The sequence below is a fragment of the Tenrec ecaudatus genome, chromosome 12 (assembly GCF_050624435.1).
Source record: "Tenrec ecaudatus isolate mTenEca1 chromosome 12, mTenEca1.hap1, whole genome shotgun sequence".
Classification (NCBI taxonomy): Eukaryota; Metazoa; Chordata; class Mammalia; order Afrosoricida; family Tenrecidae; genus Tenrec; species Tenrec ecaudatus.
The window spans coordinates 89,089,115-89,108,721 of record NC_134541.1 but is presented as its reverse complement, the minus strand read 5'-3'; the positions used below and the strand labels follow the sequence as shown (position 1 = coordinate 89,108,721).

Sequence of the window (19,607 nt, the reverse complement as noted above, 5' to 3'; positions counted from 1 at the left end):
ATTCATTGCATACAGCATTTGGTATTCAGAGACCTGGAAAATGTAATTACTTTTTCTTATACATAACTTTAAAATAATTTTCCTATGCATATATGTTGTTATGACCATTTTAATAAATATTTATTTTAGAAATTGGCTTCAAAAATGACAAAATTACATTAAATGAAGGAGATTGTCCTTTTGTTGTTTGTTCTCTTCTGATTATAGTCAATAATGATTGTATCAGAATTTAAACTTTGGCAACTATATAGCACAACCAGTAGGGGTTGAAAATAATTTACAAAACTAATAAGAAGCCTTGAATAGTAACTAATAATGATTAACAAAACACAAATAAAGCTGTATTTGCATTTAACAAACTTAAGGTAGTCTTTGAATCAATATAAAAACTAATAATATGCAGAAACTAATGGCTTTTATGCAATAAAGATGGGTGTTCACATTGAAGACCTACAACTTGACAGTATTGTACGCCCTCTACACTCCTATTTTCATTTCTTAGTTAAGACTCCTCATTAAGTATACTATCATGTTGATTTAAGAATGTTTCTCCCCCCAAAAACACTATCATTTCTTCCACCACTCCAGATAAAATAACATTTATTACTACAAAAGTCCTGTGGTTACTACCACTGCACCTTAAGTGTTGCGGATTTTGTCTTTTTAAATGTCAAGCACTAACTGTGGCTCTTAGTGATGATATCTATAGTTTACTCTCTCATTCTCATGCTGTTCTTGAAAGACGTATTATGCTAATCCTGAAAGGTCCATTCGAATTCACTCCTAAAATTTATTTTATGTGGAAAAGTTTCATTTAAAAATCTACTGTTTGTATCCACCAAGATTAATACTACTACTTTTGCAGAACAATCTCAAAGTCCAATGTCAAACAAGCTGTGACTCATATTCTAAATTTACACTCTGACTTTCTGAAGGTGATCTGACTTCTCTGGGCCTTAGCTCTTGAATTACAAAAGAAAAGGGCCAACGTTCTCAAAGGGTAACAGGATGTTTACATAGAGCTGGCACGCATGCCTGACCCAAGGCTCTCTAAGCTATAGGTATTCTGTAAAAGACCTCTTTCTCCCTAACGGCTTTGTTTCTAGGGTATTTAGGTAATTGGAGATTCATGGAAAACTACTGAATTTACTACGGTAAATAAATTAGTTTTATGAAAAGACTCCTAAATGTCAGGCAAGAGTTGCACATTTAAAGGTAACATTCAAATAAGGTAAGAAGTTTGGTTTTAAAAGTGTATTTACAGTTTATAACTCACATTCAAGAGAAGGCCTGCAGGGCAATAGTGACAGAAAAACAAATGAGCTACATGTCTGTATGTGATTTATTTTGTAAACATGAAGACAATTCCCAATTTTATTAAATGCTGATGAATGTTACGGACAGGTAACAGAAAAAATAAGATACTTCATAGAGCAATCTATAGCATCATCAAAGGAGCATTTTTCTAAAGGAGACTTTTAATTAATTCAGCAGATAATAACGAGAAGTTCCCATTATTTGTCCATGAAACCTTCTGAGAAAGATGCTATTTCAAACAGGATTCTAATAGAACTTGGCACATGAAATTTTACCTTACAACCACTCATTACAGCTTGTCTTATAGCTTCACTCACTCAGACAACCTTACATATACATAAGTTAATATTTAAAACACACCTGGCTTTCAAGCACAAAACTCAATCTCAAATTACACTTTCTACAACAAAACCAAGTCAGCATAGCACTCTCTGATGTTCTGAGTCATGGAAAGGAATTTCCCCATAGAACTATTAACATATTAAGTATACTATTATGTTCAACTTTTCAATATTATTTTCTACCTATCTATAGGTAGGTCTTTTTGATCAGGTGCAAGAATTCTAAGGCATAATAAGTAGCTGTTCCACAGGATAAGTTTTGCCATCACGAGAATACACTCTTCATACCTTTAACAAATCTATTTTCTTCAAATGCCACTAGTGAGACAGAGGGAAACATTCGTAGTCTATGGGTTGTTGGCTCAAGGGTTAGAAACTTTGTTTAAAAAAATACATGTATGGAATAGCACCATAGAAAGTCTTTCAGAACCAATTTTTGTGTGTGGTTTTTTTTTAACCTACTTTGCATTTTTTAACACTGAAAAGCAGGAAAAAAATACTAAAAGCTGCTTCAAATCTTTCAAGATCCAGTTTGCTTCATTCGTTAAAAAAATAAAATGACATTAACCATGACAACACCAATAATCACAACTACATCCACAACAGGTGCAGAAAATGGTCAGAAGAGAACCAGTAGCAGCAGTGGTGACTGGGATATGAGCCATCCAGGCAGCCTCTGAGAAGAATCCCGCACACCCCGCTCGGGAGTTTTCTAATAAAGTTCACAAAACATCACAGAATCCCTTGTTTTGGTGTGAGAAGGCAGCACTTTTACAGAAATAACTGAGTTTATTAATTAACTGGGCATTTACCGATATTTAAATAAGTGATGACTAGGGTTTAATTGTAATGATAGACACTAAATGACATTTCAACATAGTCAAAATGTCAGTAAAATACAATGGTCTAGAGATTATTTGTGTTTCAAGAAGATTAAAGAGGTTAAACTAGGCTCCAAGTGAAGATAACAAAGCCGAAATATTCCAGTTTCCAAACACACATTTAAAGAACAAACCACCCTCAACCAGTCCCGCTTCGCCCCCCCGTATCTGGGCTGCGTTGAGTCCCAGGTACAGGGCCAAAGCAATCAACGGAGATAGAAGAGGGTTTTCCAGTTTGTGACCACAAGATTATTTTCTTTCCCCAAATCTTGGAAAACAGTCAAAAAGTACACTCTGCAGGGTCACAGCCCAGGGAACGCTCTATCTGAACTGCGAGGCGTTTCTATGAAGCGGTGAAGCACAACATTCAGCATCTTCACCGGAGGGCGAGACGTCCTTCTGTCCAATTTAGCAATCCTGCCAAGCAAGGAGTTCAAATATATTGATAATTCTGATCCAGAAATTCTTTCAGTACAGACATAATTCTCATTTATAGTTTCTCTTTTGTTCCCATTCATATAAAACATTTGTGCTAACATCTCCAGTTTAAAAAAATATGTCTTCTCTCCATTGTATGCTTTCCTGGTTGTTCCCACGGAGGTTTGGGTGTTATTTTTTGGTCTGCATCGTATCTGGATATCGTATGCGTTTGTATCTTATATGGAATCCTTTCTTGTTGATTGTGTCATCAGTATGGAAATGTATTAAAATTGCATCCCCAATTGAATAGATCTCTTCTGGTGGCTGAAGACAAAAACAAACAAGCAAATAAATTAGAGAGCAAGTTCCTTTTTCTTCAACGCTAATTTTGTTTGGCAATGTTTTTCTTCTGTTATAAAAATTAGTGTTACAACAACATTGCAAAGTAGTCATGACTGCCTTCCTGATTTTGCAGATTAGAAAATGTGTTTAAGAGAAGCAAATGACACATCAAGAACACACACTACTCAGAGTTATATGGAGTTTTAAACACAAATCAATCTATTTCCAAGCTTGGGCCATGTGACACTTTAGTGTTCTGTTTTATTCTGTTTTTCCTCCAAAGTTTTAAGCCAACTTCATTTGAATTATAAATAAATTGAATTTCAGAAGATTACAGATAATAAATTGGTTTCAGAAGCTGCTCTGAGAAGGAGACACTGCAGAACCCAAATCCATTATTTTAAAATATAAGTACAGAGAAGCTTTTTTCTAAAATTGATTTTTAGTTGCTATTGGACAGGAGTTAAACTATATTATTCAAGAAACATATGCCAGCAGTCAATCAAGTAAATGGAATTAATATCTGTATGCAGAAGACTGCTTGATATTAATGCAATGAGAGAGTCCTGTAATACAATGAGATGGCCATTGAGAATGCTTTTTTAAAAAGTTCTCCATCCACATGACATCTTCTGTCCTTTGCACTGTATTTTGCCACACAAAGACAGTAGGCACAATGGGACACACACGTGACCATGTTTGAGCACACACAGGGCTGATCTTGCCCCAATCATGAAATAAGCTTGTTGTGAAGGAAATGCCAATTTGAAAGGTGTGTCTATTTATTTATTTTTGCTCCTTTATGGTTTAACTTAGGAAGGTGGCATGATTGCCAAAACATATTAGATTACGAAATACTTAGACATTTATTGTGCAAATAAAGACATGAATAAATAATTAACACATGGAGAGCAGCAAGAAACTATGTAAGTATTGGTTTTAGCTGTCATCTGTGTCATGTGATATTCTGCAACACATTCATCAGAGGTGATGCAGTACTAAGGAGAAAGAGAAACAACAATTTGCCAGGACAGTAGTAAAAGCTCTGATAATTTATGCATTCAATTTCATAAATCATTGGTTTTTTTTATCATGTCTATGCTATATGCTATTGGTGTCATACTTACCCCTGATCCACAGAAGCGACCCAGCCCCACAGCTGCTGAGTCAGGACCATCAAAGAACTCAACATAATCATAGCCACAGTCAGCTTCTTCCTCCACTTCAAAAGTCTGGAAGGACAACTCCAGTCGAGAGTCTCGGTCTGACACTAATAGCCACTCACAGTCCACCTGTCCTGGGTAGTTGTTATCACCAAACTGCGCATGTGAATACAGATCTCTGGGCTTCATTTCGGCTTTCAGTCGGCCCCCACACTCTGCCCAGGAAAGAAAATGAAGGAAGCCGAATGAGCTTAGTTACATCTTCATGTAATCTACTACCCTTGAGCTTCTGATTTCATTTGCCTCGCTGGGTGCATTCTCTCTAATGGGAGAATTGGGTTATGTCATGTGTTCTTTTGCCCTCGTCTCAGACTGCCTGGGCCATAATCTCAAGTCCAACACTCACCTGTCCTGGGGTTGTGGGTGACTTCACTGTCCTAGTTCTTACAAGCATAAAATGTCGACAATAACAATAGTGCTTAATAGGAAGATCTTGTCAGGAGTCCTGGCAGGGTAATGGTAACGTGTGGGGCTGCTAACATGAAGGTCAGTCAGCAGGTTCCAGACCACGAGGCGCTCCATGTGAGAAAGATGAGGATCTCTGCTCTCGCCAACAGTTATCCAGAATCCAGATCCATGATTTTAAACTACAAGTACAGTCACTGAAACCCAAGGGATCGTACTGCTCTGATTTATTGGGTCACTATGGATAAGTATGGAATTGATGGGATGGCCATGGGTTTGGGTTTTTGGAGTTAAGATCTTGAGGCTTCTATTAGACCATTTAGAACAGAGCGTGCCACATTGTCATTTTCAATAAATGCTCTATTATTACTTTAATTATTTTAATGAGGTAATTTGTAATGTTCACTTGACTTTAATATCAATGATTAATGAACCCAGAAAACAAAGAAATAAGAAATACCTTCAATTTCAATAAAATATATATAATTATATATCTATGTGTGCTTTTATTATATAGATTTCTATATAGAATATATAGAACAATATTACTTTTTAAAGTAATAATATTTATGTGAACTTGAAAAACATGGACACATCAATAATTAGTTACTTTTGTAATTTCACAATCTATTGAGTTATATTTTGCTTGTGTATCATAGTTTTATAAAAAACAAAGCGATCTATTTACAGCACCTTCTCAAGGTATACATGAATAAATATAGCCTCATTCAGATATTACCTATGACTAGGGATAAAAGTAGTGTAGTACAAAACTTAAGACCAAGTTCACTGCCATTGAGTCAATGCTGACTTGTTTCTAGAACTGTAACTCTTTACAGAAGTAGACAGCCCCTCTCTGCCCTTTGAACTAACTGCCTGGTGACTTTGAAGATTACAGTCCAACTTGTTACCACCAGGCCACTAGAACGCCTTTGGTGTAGTGTAGACAATACAGTTTTCTAAAGAAACGTCAGGTCCCTTCCTAAGTCAGAAGCCCAAGCCTTTGTAATAACTAGGGGGTAGTAAAGATAGTAGACATCTAAAATTCCCTACCAATCGATACACATGTGAACAAGAGAGAGGGATAAAACGGGACATGAAAAGGGACACAAGGAGAAGTAAGTCGGCGAGGTCTTGCTCTGCAGGGGAACGAGATGGAGTCCCCGGTAAAACAGCAGTTTTGGTGAATGGAGGACCACCTCTTCCATCTGATGCGAAGCATTTTGAAATTTCTGGGGGGTCACCAGGACACCTTACATCACTGGGAGACACCATCCTCGTCAGCCTATTAAACTGGTTTAGGCTGTTACCTCTCTAAATGGAGGCAATTGAAATGTTTACTTGAAATTCTCAATAAATTTATATAAAATTTAAAAATAAAATAAAGGCATTGAGCCAATTCTGACTCATAATGACTTTACACAGGGTTGTTGAGATTTTAACTCTTTATTGGAGCTGTCATCTTTTAAATCTTTTTTCCACAGTGAGACTGGTGACTTTGAACTGCTAACTTCAAGGTCCGCAGCCCAAAGCTTATCCAATAGCACCACCAGAAAACTTTATTGTGGTGTGATGATTTTAAATATTAAAGATCTCTGCATTCCCAGTTACATAACCACATCAACATTCATTTACATATCTATTGGCACTATTATAGACAAATTAACATTCAGCAACTTTTGGGTGAATAATAAACCCAAAATCTCCTAAATAGAATTCAGTCCCATGAAAATTTTTCCAATATTTAACTTGTTCATACAATCGATTTAACCCCCCCCCACCCAATCAATTTAAATATCCTCCTGTACCAGAAAGGAATGGCATTAGATAAGTTCAGTGGTCGAAGTTTTCCTTCTCTTGTGAGACCCGGTGCCCCTCTCGGCGGCGCACCTCTCGCGTAGCCACTGGCTGTTCATCAGTGGTGGTTTACATGCTGTTAAGATGCTCAGTGGATTCCAGACTCAGACGGTCTAGGAAGGAGGTCCTGGCCATCTACTGCGGATAATCAGTGAATGACAACCCTATAGTCAGGGGTCCTAAACTTTTTAAACAGGGTCCCTCAGACCTGTTGGAGGGCCGGACTATAGTTAAAAAAAAAAAAAAAGAACAAATTCCTATGCACACTGCACATATCTTATTTTTAAATAAAAAAAAACAAAACAGGGCAAAAACACCCGGCGGCCTGGATAAATGTCCTCAGCGGACCGTATGTGGCCCGCGGGCCGTAGTTTGAGAAGGGTTCAATTCTCAATGTATCGTGGGATTGGCATAAACCTGAGCAACGTCAGCAACCAAAGAGTAGGTATTATCAACAACACAGCCTGGTGCTTAAAGGCAAGGCTGAAGGCAGCGATGCCCATCAGTCTTGGAACGTCACCCTCCGAATCCCACAACCCTGAAGACAGGCATGCTCCTTTTGTAACCACAATTACCGTCCTCTGCATGTTCCACACTTCCACAGCCCCAGTCTCAAACTCAAACTCGCTGCCATTGAGTCCATGCTGGCTCATCGTGACCCGCTGAACGGTTTACAGGAGTAGAAAGCCCGGTGATTTAAACTGCAGACCACGAGGATCGCAGCCCAACAAGTAACCACTGTGCCGCCAGGGCTCTATAACAGCCCATTTAGCTGGTCCATATCCTTCAGAAGATGTGGTATTTGTCCCTATGTTAAAATACGGATAATAACAGATAGAACATAGATAATACTCAGAGCATAGATTCTAGGAGTGTATATGTCAATCTATGAAAAATGCTTCAAAGGAATTGAGTAAGTAAAGCCATTTAATATAAGCCATCATTTTCAACATTATTTTCCATTAAAGAAATCTTTATTTCTGAGAATTTATTCAAGAAATGCAAAGTCAGAAAAATAGAGAAAAAAAATTTAAAACTATTAAGCTGCTATCAGAAAGAGAAAAAATTACAATTTTGGAAGCTAATAAAATATTTTATGAAGGGCGCTGAATGTACCAATGTGCTTTACACAATTGATGTGTTTATGGATTGTGATAAGAGTTGTATGAGCTCCTAATAAAATGATTAAAAATATTTTATGAAAAGTATTTCTGAATTCAAATATAATATATACATGTATCATTTAAAGATTAAAAACAAAAAGAAAGGCTACCTATTCTTAAAGTTTGATATGATTGATAGGTTTACATTGTTTTCAACTTTAATAAAGGTCAAGTTCATTTTACTCCACCGAGGAAAGTCCGGTAGGAACTCAAACCCCAACCAAACTCACTGCTGTCCAGTCACTTTTGACTCATAAGGAGCCTACAGGACAGGGTGGAGCTTCCCCTGTGGGTTCGACTGAAAGCCTAGTGGTTTCCTCCACTGCAGTGCTTGGTGGTCTGCATTGCTGCTCTTGCTGTTCTCAGCCCAGAGTGTAATGCACTAGGCCACCAACGCCACCATGGCTTCTGGTCAGGAAGAACTAGAAGGAAGGAAAATTATATGCTATACGGAGGAGGCACTTGTTTTTCTGGGCCTCTTAAAAAGAAACAAGGTATCATAGACCAAAAGCAAAGGAGACTATTTTAAATCAATGCCAGTTTGGAACAAAATATAGGAGGAAATAAGGCAGGCCAGAAGATTTCAAAAAGCCATTGTAAATCTGAAAATATCATGATTAAATGTTATTGAAAAGTTCTACAAAAACAAATTATTTAAACTACACTTAAGTGGATTAAAGTGTTTGAAAAGGAGCCAGAGTTCCCATTTTCCCTTTGAAGCTCACACCCTGACTTCCTATGGGTCACTGATCAACTTATTAAATGTGTAACCAACTTTTAACCATAACAAATAAAGGAACTTAGCAACAAGCTGGGCTTTGTTCTTAAGAAGAAGCATTTACATATCATATGCGCAGGAGATTTTAATATGCCATTAGAACAATTCCATGTATCAGGGCTCAAGTAGAAAGAAAATGTTTTGAAAATAATGATGGCAACATATGTACAATGTGCTTGACACAATGGATAGATGTATGGATTGTGATAAGAGCTGTAGTAGCCCCCAATAAAATGATTTATAAAAATTACAGGAAACGCAAGGACAATTGCTTAAGAGTGCTTTTAAAAAGTTGAAATCTGTTCTTCAAAATATGGTTAGTGTATCATTTAGCACATTTATTTCAAAGAAAAACTTTCAAATATCATAAACACATTTTCTATGCATACCTTCACTTACAAAGAAGATGCGAAAACACTAGCTCAGCACTTGAGCAGATTGCTTCTAAATCACTTGTTTGAAAGTACTTCATGAGTTGCCAGAGCATCTTCTATCAACTCTGGGAACTCAAACTGAAGGGTAACGAGAAGAAAAGTCTAGGGGTGACCTTCAGTTTAATTTGAAGAGATGAACTTGTATATTTCCTGGTGAAGTATTAAATTCTAAGAGACCTGCAATGTAACTTGGCCTCTAAAAGTTGTTAGTGGGCATTTCAATTTAACTTAATTAGCTAAAAATAATTTCCCTTCCAAAATCATGAACAGTTTAATTTTTATACTATAGAAAAGATACCCTACCAAATGCAATGGCACATAAAGAAAAAATTATGTTCTTCACACATTTTCTCTTTCTGCATAATAGTCATGTCCTCTGAGAAAAGACAGAATTTTTACCAGAAAATTGTGTTTACCTAGTTTATTATTATTTAATTTTTCGTTCTTTTAAAAAAATTTATATTTTAAATCATTTTATTGGGGGCTGATACAATTCTTATCACAATCCATACATCCATTGTGTCAAGCACACATGTACATTTGTTGCCATCATCATTCTCAAAACATTTGCCTTCTACTTGAGCCCTTAATATCTGCTGCTCATTTTCCCGCTCCCTCCCCACTCCCCCCTACCTCGTGAACCCTTCATCATTCATATATTATTATTATTTTGTCATATATTACACTGCCTGACATCTCCCCTTGCCCTCTTCTCTGCTGTCCCTCCCCCATGGATGAGGCTATTTTAATAAATCATCTTATTGGGGGCTCTTACAGCTCCTATAACAATGCATACATCAGCTGTGTCAGGCAAATTTGTACAGATATTGCATCATCATTTTCTTTCTACTTGAGCCCTTGGTACCACCTCCTCATTTTTTTCCTCCCTCTCTCCTTCTCCCCTCCTTTTGAGCCCTTGATAAATTATAAAAATTTTCATATCTTACACCATATGCTGTCTCCCTCCACCCTTGTTTCTGTTGTTAATTAGGACTTAGAATTTAGACAATCAGGGAAATAAAACTCTTTTCAACAGAGTCAACGTCCCAGGTACAGTATTACTTATGGAACATAAGAGCAAGACGACTGGTGCAATATTTATTATTGTTCTACTAAATACATACTGCACTAACAAATACATAGTGTACTACTAAATACGTACTGCACTAACAAATACATAGTGTACTAATAAATACCTGGTGATGCTATTCAGTAATCATTAGAGAATTGATGTCTCAAACCCATTGATCTTTCTAGAGGAGAAAGAAGAGGCCGCTTATGCTCAGAAATCCCAATTAGGGTAGGTATGAATTGGAATACACCTGATGAGAGTGGCTTTGGGGTGGGTTTGGTTTCAAAATTCATATGGTGGGAATCTTTTTTTTCTTCTGCCTAGCATTAGGAGTCATGGTGGTGCAGTAGGTTAGGCTTCGGGCTGCGAATTCAGGGTCAAAGGATTCAAACCCATTTGCTGGCTTCTCAGGAGAAGATGAAGCTGTCTACTACTGTAAAGATCTAGCTACAGCCTTGGAAATGCTTTATAGTTTTGGCATCATCTGAATTAACTCAATGGCAGTGGAGTTTAACCAACAGTAAAATTGTACATAGAAAACAATTGTACATAGAAATATAAATTCACTTAAGCAAATTCAAATATACCCTTTATGGTTCATCAATAATAGCCCTGCATATTCTAGAATGAAGTAATCAATTAATAAATGCACTATGCCACATAGGAAAACTGGATAGATCTCCTTAACTGGTTTCCTTATGCATAGGAGCAGAAACTGAGAAATAAACTGGCAATCAACTTAACTTTTCAGGCTGCAAGTTGACAGAAGGCAGGATTTCCTTTTATTTTCTAATAAACTCCCACAAATTCCTATTCACCCTAACAATTACTGGTAGCTTACAATGTGTTTCCAAAGCAGTAGGCAAACAAATTATGTGTCGAAAGACGGAGGAATAGATGATGAACTTGCTAAAAAGAAGCCATAGGGGAGAAATAAAGAGGAGACAATAATAAGTGTTTCAGTATTTGGGACTTCTAAAATGTGGCGATGTAAAGGTGCCTCCAATAGGCTGGCTACTGAGATGAACACGTATCCACCAGCACAAACTAACAGCGACTGCCCAAGGCCTTGACAACAAGCACTGAGGAGGAGCTAGCGATCAGGGCTCTAATTCTGTCACTGACTTTCAGTGTTATTTAATCTCTGACATGAAATGGGGGGATAAAACAAATTGATAGGATAGTATTTCAAAATGACTCACATGCATGTTATTTATTGTAATGAACATTTTGGTAGACTACCCTTTTCTCTTTTGTGAGTGAAGCAAGCACTATTCCAAGTACAGCCCAATTTTTCAAGAATTTTTAACAGCTGTGATAGCCAAGATATTTAAAAATATCTTTTGAATGCTATGGATCAGAAAAATGCACATTAATTTTCTTCCCTATTCTATTTGTGAGAAGAAATCAGAAAAATATATGCAGAAAATAAATCAAATGAATGGAAAATACCTCCATGGGTTTATACAAAACTTAGGCCCATGAAATATTTTTCTCATAAAAAAGTCATAGCCCAGGAAAATAAGTCATTTTCATTATTTACAAATGTGTAAAAATTATTAGAATAAATCAGATTACTATCTCAATAATATCTTCTTTCTCACAAACTTCAATGTAAGTCTAATGCTCATGTTGAATGAAATATAGTAGAATGAAAAATAATACTGAAAATAACATGCTTTAAATATAATTTTCAGACTAATGAAATAAACATAAAGCAAAAGAATTAGGTAGTCTTGATAAAAACCATTGCATAATATCATTTCATTGATAGATGTGTACCATTATAGAGAATATTCTCCAAGCGTACTTAATAGTTTGTACTTCCAGATGGCCACTAGATGTCACTTTAAGCTAAATTACTTTAGCAAATAGCAACATCAATTGCTTAAAACAAAAACAAGCAAAAATCGGGAAAAAAAAAAGGGACATTCCCTAGACATTTATAAAACATATTAAATTGAGTCCAATTTGTAAATATCTTTATTCTACATTTTTGAATGCTTCCATATTTTCTAAATGTTTTCATTTCTTAAAGCATTTCAAGAGAGTGCAATGAGTTATTCTTCAGATGAGGATTAGGAAATCGATACGCACACAGCAGAATGAGAGAAAAACATAAGGAGCTGAAGATCTCCAACGTGATCTACAAAATATAGTAAGAAAAATCGAGGTAACATACCTAGCTACAGATTTCTCTCTGCAAATAATACCCATAAATCAAATGGTTAACATGAATGTTAAATATTTCATACATATTTTTAGGTATAGTTCTACTTGAACATGTTGTATTGATAATAAATTGTAATGAAACCATTGTACTTCTTTCTAAGTACTCAACAAAGACATTTAGGAGCCTGCCTGTTGGTCCTGCAAATATTCACATGTCTGCTCGGCTTTGAGATTCACTTATATTCCTGTTATGGAGCAAAAGTCACTCAATAAATACTGTGAGGTAAACTTGACCAGAAGCGAGAAGGATGGCCTTCATTTGCTGACCTGTAGAGTGTGTGGCTTGAAAGCCCTTTCTCTGAACAGATGCGTCAGAAACAAACCGAATAAACATTTTACTTCCAGTGGTTACAAGGGGCTCTGGTAACTTGTTTCCACACAGGCGTCCAAGAATTGGAGATTTTTCTGTTTCTCCATCAAATACTTCCAAATGATCATAAGCACATTCTTGATGTTGCTCAATCTCAAACTCACTAAAAGCCTATGGAACAAAAGAGAATTGAGTGTAACAAGATGTAGAGGGGGAGAGGGAGAGGGAGGAAGATGGAAGGAGGGAAGCAGAAAAGGAAAGGAGGGAGAAGTAAAAGGAAGGAAGGCAGGAAGGAAGGAAAGAAGGAAGGAAGGAAGGAAGGAAGGAAGGAAGGAAGGAAGGAAGGAGGGAAGGAAGGAGGGAAGGAAGGAAGGAAGGAAGGAAGGAAGGAGGGCAGGTAGGAAGGAAGGAAGGAAGGAGGGAAGGTAGGAAGGAAGGAAGGAAGGAAGGAAGGAGGGAAGGTAGGAGGGAAGGAAGGAAGGAAGGAAGGAAGGAGGGAAGGTAGGAGGGAAGGAAGGAAGGAAGGTAGGAAGGAAGGAAGGAAGGAAGGAAGGAAGGAAGGAAGGAGGGAAGGTAGGAGGGAAGGAAGGAAGGAAGGAAGGAAGGAGGGAAGGTAGGAGGGAAGGAAGGAAGGAAGGAAGGAAGGAGGGAGGGTAGGAAGGAAGGAAGGAAGGAAGGAAGGAGGGAAGGTAGGAAGGAAGGAAGGAAGGAAGGAGGGAAGGTAGGAAGGAAGGAAGGAAGGAAGGAAGGAAGGAAGGAGGGAAGGTAGGAAGGAAGGAAGGAAGGAAGGAAGGAAGGAAGGAAGGAAGGAAGGAAGGTAGGAAGGAAGGAAGGAAGGAAGGAAGGGAGGGAGGGAGGGAAGTGGGAGGCAAAAGTCATTAAATTGGTTTTTCCTTTTAGGGAGAAATACAAGCAATGGAATATATTAAAGAGTTTACAAATTATTTAATCCACTTAGAATAATATGAAAGGAATATAAAGACAACAAAATGGATCATCTTGGGGAAAGATATATAATAAGGCAACATAACAGTTTCATGTAAAGGTGTACAAAACAATCTACCAAAGTATTTAAGTCCAGTAGTGCAGTGGATTACACATTGGGCTGCAATCTGCCAACGTCAGCAGTTTGAAACCACCAGTCATTCAGCAAGAGAAAGACAAGGCTTTCTAGTCCAGTAAAAATGTACAACTTTGGACACCAACAGGGATTGTTCTACTCTATCCAATGGGGCTCTATGAGTCACAATCAACTAAATGGCAGTGAGTTGGGGCTTTGTCTATTTTTTGGGTAAGAGATTTTTAATTTAATCCAGAAGAGTCATTGAGAAATATTTAGTCATATTAAATGATGATTCCTATTGGTTATGATGTTCACATCAGTGTCCCAGCTTGAATATATACTACCAAACATCATTCTAGCTTTGAACACTCTTTGACTTTAAAGAAAAGTCACATAAAATGGAATTGATTTTCCACAGACAATCTTTATAGAATAGTTTCTAGAATAAGCTCACAGACCATATTATTCAGGAACACTCATAGGACTCTTGAATATGTTAAAGTTATTATCAGATGGGCAGTACACTTACTTTACTTTAATTGTGCCTTTGCTTAAAAAGCACATATCATAAAAGGTATCCTGGTAGCAGAGTGGGTCCAGTGTTGAGCTACTAATGGAAAGGTCAGCAGTTCTAATCCAACAGCCATACCTTAGGAGGAAGATGAAGCAGTCTACTTCCATAAAGATCTGCAGCCTCAGAATCCCTATGAATCAGTTCTACTCTGTACTATACGGGCATTGTGAGTTGGAATCAACTGGAGGGCAGTGGGTTTAGAATATACATACATACATACATACATACATACATACATACATACATACGTACATATGAGGGGATACCCAAAAAGAATAAAGAAAACAACTCAGACAACTGCTGGGTGGAGCTTTCATAGCACAGTTTTCCTGCTGGGAACATCCAGCAACTCTCTCTGAATTAGTGCACCCAGTGGCGTCACCAGGGTCACAGTGAATTTTTTTTCGTAAAAGTTGTTTCACTCAAACCTTGTTTTCAGTGATGGCCGATTTAAGGCAACAGCTGTGTGACTGTGAAATCGTGTTTCCTGTGTGGGAAAAATGCTGCAGAAACTGTTGGGATGTTGAGCACAGATTACAAGGAGAGCTCTGTGGGAAAAACTCAAGTGTACTACGAGTGGGTTTCTGATTTCAGGACAGGTGAAAGGTCGATTGATGACAAACCACATTTTGGATATCCGTCAACTTCCTGAATGGGTGAAAATGTCATCAACGTTCATGTACTTGTGCTCGAAGACTGCAGACAGACCATTGAAGAGATGGGAAGGGCATCTGGACTCTCTTGGAGCTCATCAGCGAATTTTAACAGATTTGGGAATGAGACGGGTCGCTGTGAAATGTGTGCTTCATGTTCTGACTGGCCAGGAAAAGGAGCGCTCAGGGGAACCATGCCATGCTTTGAAAGAACAGCTCTGAAGTAACCCAAACTCCCCCCCTCCCCCCAAGGGTCATTACTAGTGACAAGACATGGTGCTATTCTTAGGACCTCAAAAGCAAACATCCATCAAGCCAGGGATATATTCCCTAAATTCTCTCTACTTTTACCGATTCCACACCACATCACTACTTACTATTGCTTCTGACTTTGGAGGGAAGGGCCAGCAAAGAAATAAAAGCAGCAATGTGTAGTAATTAGGGAGCAGGAAAAGAAGGAATGAAAGTTACTTTATAAAAAGGAAGACTGCTATCTTTCTTGTCTCCACCCTTGTGTGCTTCTTTTGAAAAGTACACATGAAAATGTGACAACAAATAGTATGAGAGACCCTCTTTGTTACAAGGATTCTCACTAACAAGGGTTATTCAGTTCATTTAATCAGATATCGGGTAACAACAGGAAATTGATTGATAGAAGAATGACAGTAGAAGCAGGAAACAGTGTAGGGCAGTATAATGAACGCAGAAACAATAATAGAGTTTAATGTATCCTGAGGCAAAATATGCAAAGCAGGTAATCAGTAAAAGTTTCTCACTTGCTCATCACGGTAATCCAGAGGCAGAGAGTAGGGTAGACATAATGTGTGGGTGCGGACCTTCCTTCAGGGATGGTTGACTAAATGCCTACATATGCCTGTCCACTGATCTACCTGTCTACCCATATCATATTTACAACTCGTCTCATGCATGAAAATTCTGGGGAAGTTGAAGACCAAAACTTTACTATTCTGACTCGTCATGGAGAGTAGTCAGTGACTTTTGTCCTTATTATTGGGTTTGTAACTTTCTAGAGATGAAAAAAAAAAGAGAGAAAAGGTGGATCGATTTCACTGAGAGTTCTTTCTAAAAAATGAAAACAAACTTTTGAATGAGTAATACTTTTAAAGAGAACAAACATATTTAAGGAGAATAACTCTCTGAAAGCCATTGCACGTAAAATTATCTTCTTTAAATGTGTTTCATAGGTATCCATCGATGAATATTAGAATCAAGGAAATCTACTTAGAAAAAAAACTTTAAAGAAATTTGGAGGTAGCAGTACTCTAAAGTCCTTCCTATATAGAATGTTAACAAATGTATCATAAGTTACAGGTCACAAATGTTCAGTCCGTTCAAGGCCCCATCGAGAATTAAATAAATGAGATAAAGGACAATTTCACTCCCTAAAGACACACAGGATGTCTGGAGTAAATCCCAACATCTGTTTAACAGAAAGAAGAACAGCCCACAAATTGGGTAGGCTGGGAGGGAGGGACATGATGGTGCCTGGTCTGGAGCCAATTGATTTCAGCTTTTACGAAATTACTAATGGATTCAGACTCCATCTGTAAGAATAATTTAAGCAAATGTTCAGTGTCTGATATATGTTGAAGCAATCCGAACTCTTGTTCATGAAGGAATTAATAAATTTTCCCCCTAGAATAGAAATCAGCTGTTGTAGATCAACTTCAGCGTGTGAGTAGTCCTTGTCCAGAGACAGTTTGTCCGTAGGTCTACAAACCGAGGCAGCAATGACTCCACCTGCAGGCTGGGTCTCCTCGTCCGGCCCTTTACAGTATAGACACACTTCCACATGCAGTGTTTGGGGCTGAATAGAAAGCCCTTGGAGGCCACAACCGGGTACTCTAGGAGCCTGAGGACAGTTGGAGTATGATCTGTTATCTGTTTCTTATAATCCTCAAAGAAAAATTATACATTTTTTACTTTATTTTATGGTGCTTGTAAAGCCATAAATCTCTATATTTAAATGTTTCAAAATGTGCACTTTCCAGTCTCCAGAATCACTTCTACAGAAATATCCCCAAAAGATCATTTGGATCCCAAGACGTCATTGCAAATTCAGACCAGGAGACCAGGAGAGCTAGCGAAGCTAACCTATCAGCATATGCAAGTTCCTGAGAAATGAGTACAAACACAGATATGGACCTGTAACAACCCTGCCTTTATGCTGAAACATTGCTTTTCTTTACCTTAACATTTTCCCCTACCCATTTATGCTAGGGTTTTGTAGGCATTTTGGTATTACAAAGTTTGAAGTTGATTCATTTCATGATTATGCACATGAGGTTCCCGTTGGTAATTTAGGTTTTAGGAAGACCAGGAAAGAGTGAACAGCTCTGGTCTCTAAGCTGAAACCCTAATGCATTTCCCAAATGAAAAGATTTGGGAGAGCTACTCAAAGAAGTACAATTGAACGCCTGCTGTAGGCTCTGTAAATGAGATCTCTGTTTCTGAAAACCCCAAGTGAGCTTCATCTACCTGGCTGGCCATTGGCCAAGCTGGCACATGCAGTTCCCTCATGTGAACTTCCATAAAGTTACTTTTATTTTTAAAAATAGAGGAATTGGCTGAAGGATAAGGCTCTTCAGAGTCCCTGCTTCGATTTACAGGAGATCAGGTAATAACGTGATAACTCTGACTGCAGAAATACAGTGTTGGCAGGATAAGCATCTAGAGTCAGTATTAAAGAGAATGAGAAGCTGAGGGATGTGCCGTCGCGCTCCCGAGTCCCAGCCATCTTCGGGCTTTTCCTGCCTTTGGTAAAAAATGTCATTTGGTTTCCCACAAGTTATTTAAAGTATTGGAGGCCTTGGGAAAAAGTGGGAAAGTGGAATATAAACCCTAGTCTTATGATTCATAATCAAAATCCTTTTCCTTTCCATGAGTCCTCTATAATTTTGATCAAATATGAGTATAATTTTAGGCATTTATGATAGAGAATCATATAATGCTGATAGGTGTTTTCGTTTTCTAAGTATCCAACAACAATATCCTAAAACTAAAACCACTGCTGTGTTAGACTGTGCTGACTAGAGAAACAAATGAAGAGACATGGTTGTGTGTAAGAGAGAGCTTTATATCAAAGAGAAACAGTATATCGAAAAACATCCCAGCCCAGTCCAGATCAAATCCATAATTCCAATATTGGCCCATAAGTCCAATATTAGCCCATGGATTCGTCTTCAGACTCACACAGCACATTCAATAACGCCAGATGCAGAAAGATCACAGGCCTATGGCTAGAAGTCTGGTGTAGCATCTCAGTGCTGGCATGGCTCTCCACATGACTCCTCTAGTCCCAGGGCCCCGGCTGCCATCAGTGTGGCTCCATGTGGCTAGTCACAGCCCAATGAAGCAGAAAGAGAGTGCATCCTGCCAGCAGGGAGGAAGAGAGGAAAACTCCCAGAATCCTCATGAGAAAGCCACACCCACAAGGAGGCATCAATCAGGCTGTGACCTGATTGACAGGCTAGACTCCGCCCCTATAACTTATCACTCAAGTTGACATGAATTGTCAAACTACCACAACTGCTATCAAGTCAATAACAACACATAATGACGATGACGGTCAGGTTTTGTGTCACCTTGATTTTACCTATGGAAAGGCATAGGTGGAGTCCAACCTCTCGATCAAGACACAGCCTACTTGGGGCATGATCTTGTTATTAGAGATGGTATGGAGACTCGGTTCCTCTCCTACCCCTCTCTTCCTTCCTTCTTGCTTGGATCCTGCATCTGACTCCTGGGAACAGTGGCCCATGTGACCTGCCAATGGTGGGAGCTGTTAGCACCCTTCCCTTCCATGTTCATGCTGATCTTGGCTCCAAGTCACTCTGCACTAAGTAGCTCATCAGCTTCACACATAAACTTCCTGCCTTAGGGGCCAGTAGCTATGTCGTTCTGTTATCTGACCGCTGGACATAAGTTGGCTTGAGTTTGGCTCGCTTCTTTGTTATAAATTTATTGACACGAAGTTAGATTCTGTTTCCATAGAAAACTCATCCTAATGCAGTGACTCAGTAGCATAGAGTATCTGAGGCTGTAAATCTTTATTGGAGCTGACAGCCTCATCTAATGCCTGTGGAGCAGCGAGTGGGTTAGAACCACTGATCCTGTCATTAGAAGTCTAGGACTTAACCCACTGGCCATCAAGGTTCCTCAACTCTTATCATATTCCTCAATATCTCAAATCTTGACTAACTCTAAGCAATATCTAACTGCAAAACTCAGGTTATGGTAAAGCTATTACAAATCAAATAAAATTCACATAAGCACATTAGCCTATTGTATGCTTTATGTGACTCAATTTAGAATTGCTGGCTTCTAAAATATGTTGAGTTCCAAATTTCACATGTTTTTGCTTTTCTTTTGTTGAATTTAAAAAGAAGTTCTGCTCTTCGTTCCAAAATTTAGATTTCTATAATCTCTCATTCTATCTTACTGTGATTTGTGATGGTTATTAGAGTCTTTCCACCAAATGATAAAGGCCCTAGAGCCACAGTGGGTTAAGCCCTGGGCTGC

General features: G+C 38.2%; 1 protein-coding gene across 1 annotated transcript in view; it reads right to left on the bottom strand.

Annotated features, from left to right (window-relative positions):
• Positions 1-1,490: 1,490 nt before the first annotated feature.
• Positions 1,491-19,607, bottom strand: part of TLL1 (tolloid like 1) — a 285,131-nt gene continuing 267,014 nt past the window's right edge. The window contains exons 19-21 of the mRNA XM_075564238.1: positions 12,733-12,946; positions 4,429-4,679; positions 1,491-3,283 (exon numbers count right to left, since the gene is read on the bottom strand). Of these exons, the coding sequence (XP_075420353.1) occupies positions 3,149-3,283; positions 4,429-4,679; positions 12,733-12,946 (600 nt within the window). The 3' untranslated portion in view covers positions 1,491-3,148. The remainder of the gene's footprint in view (positions 3,284-4,428; positions 4,680-12,732; positions 12,947-19,607) is intronic.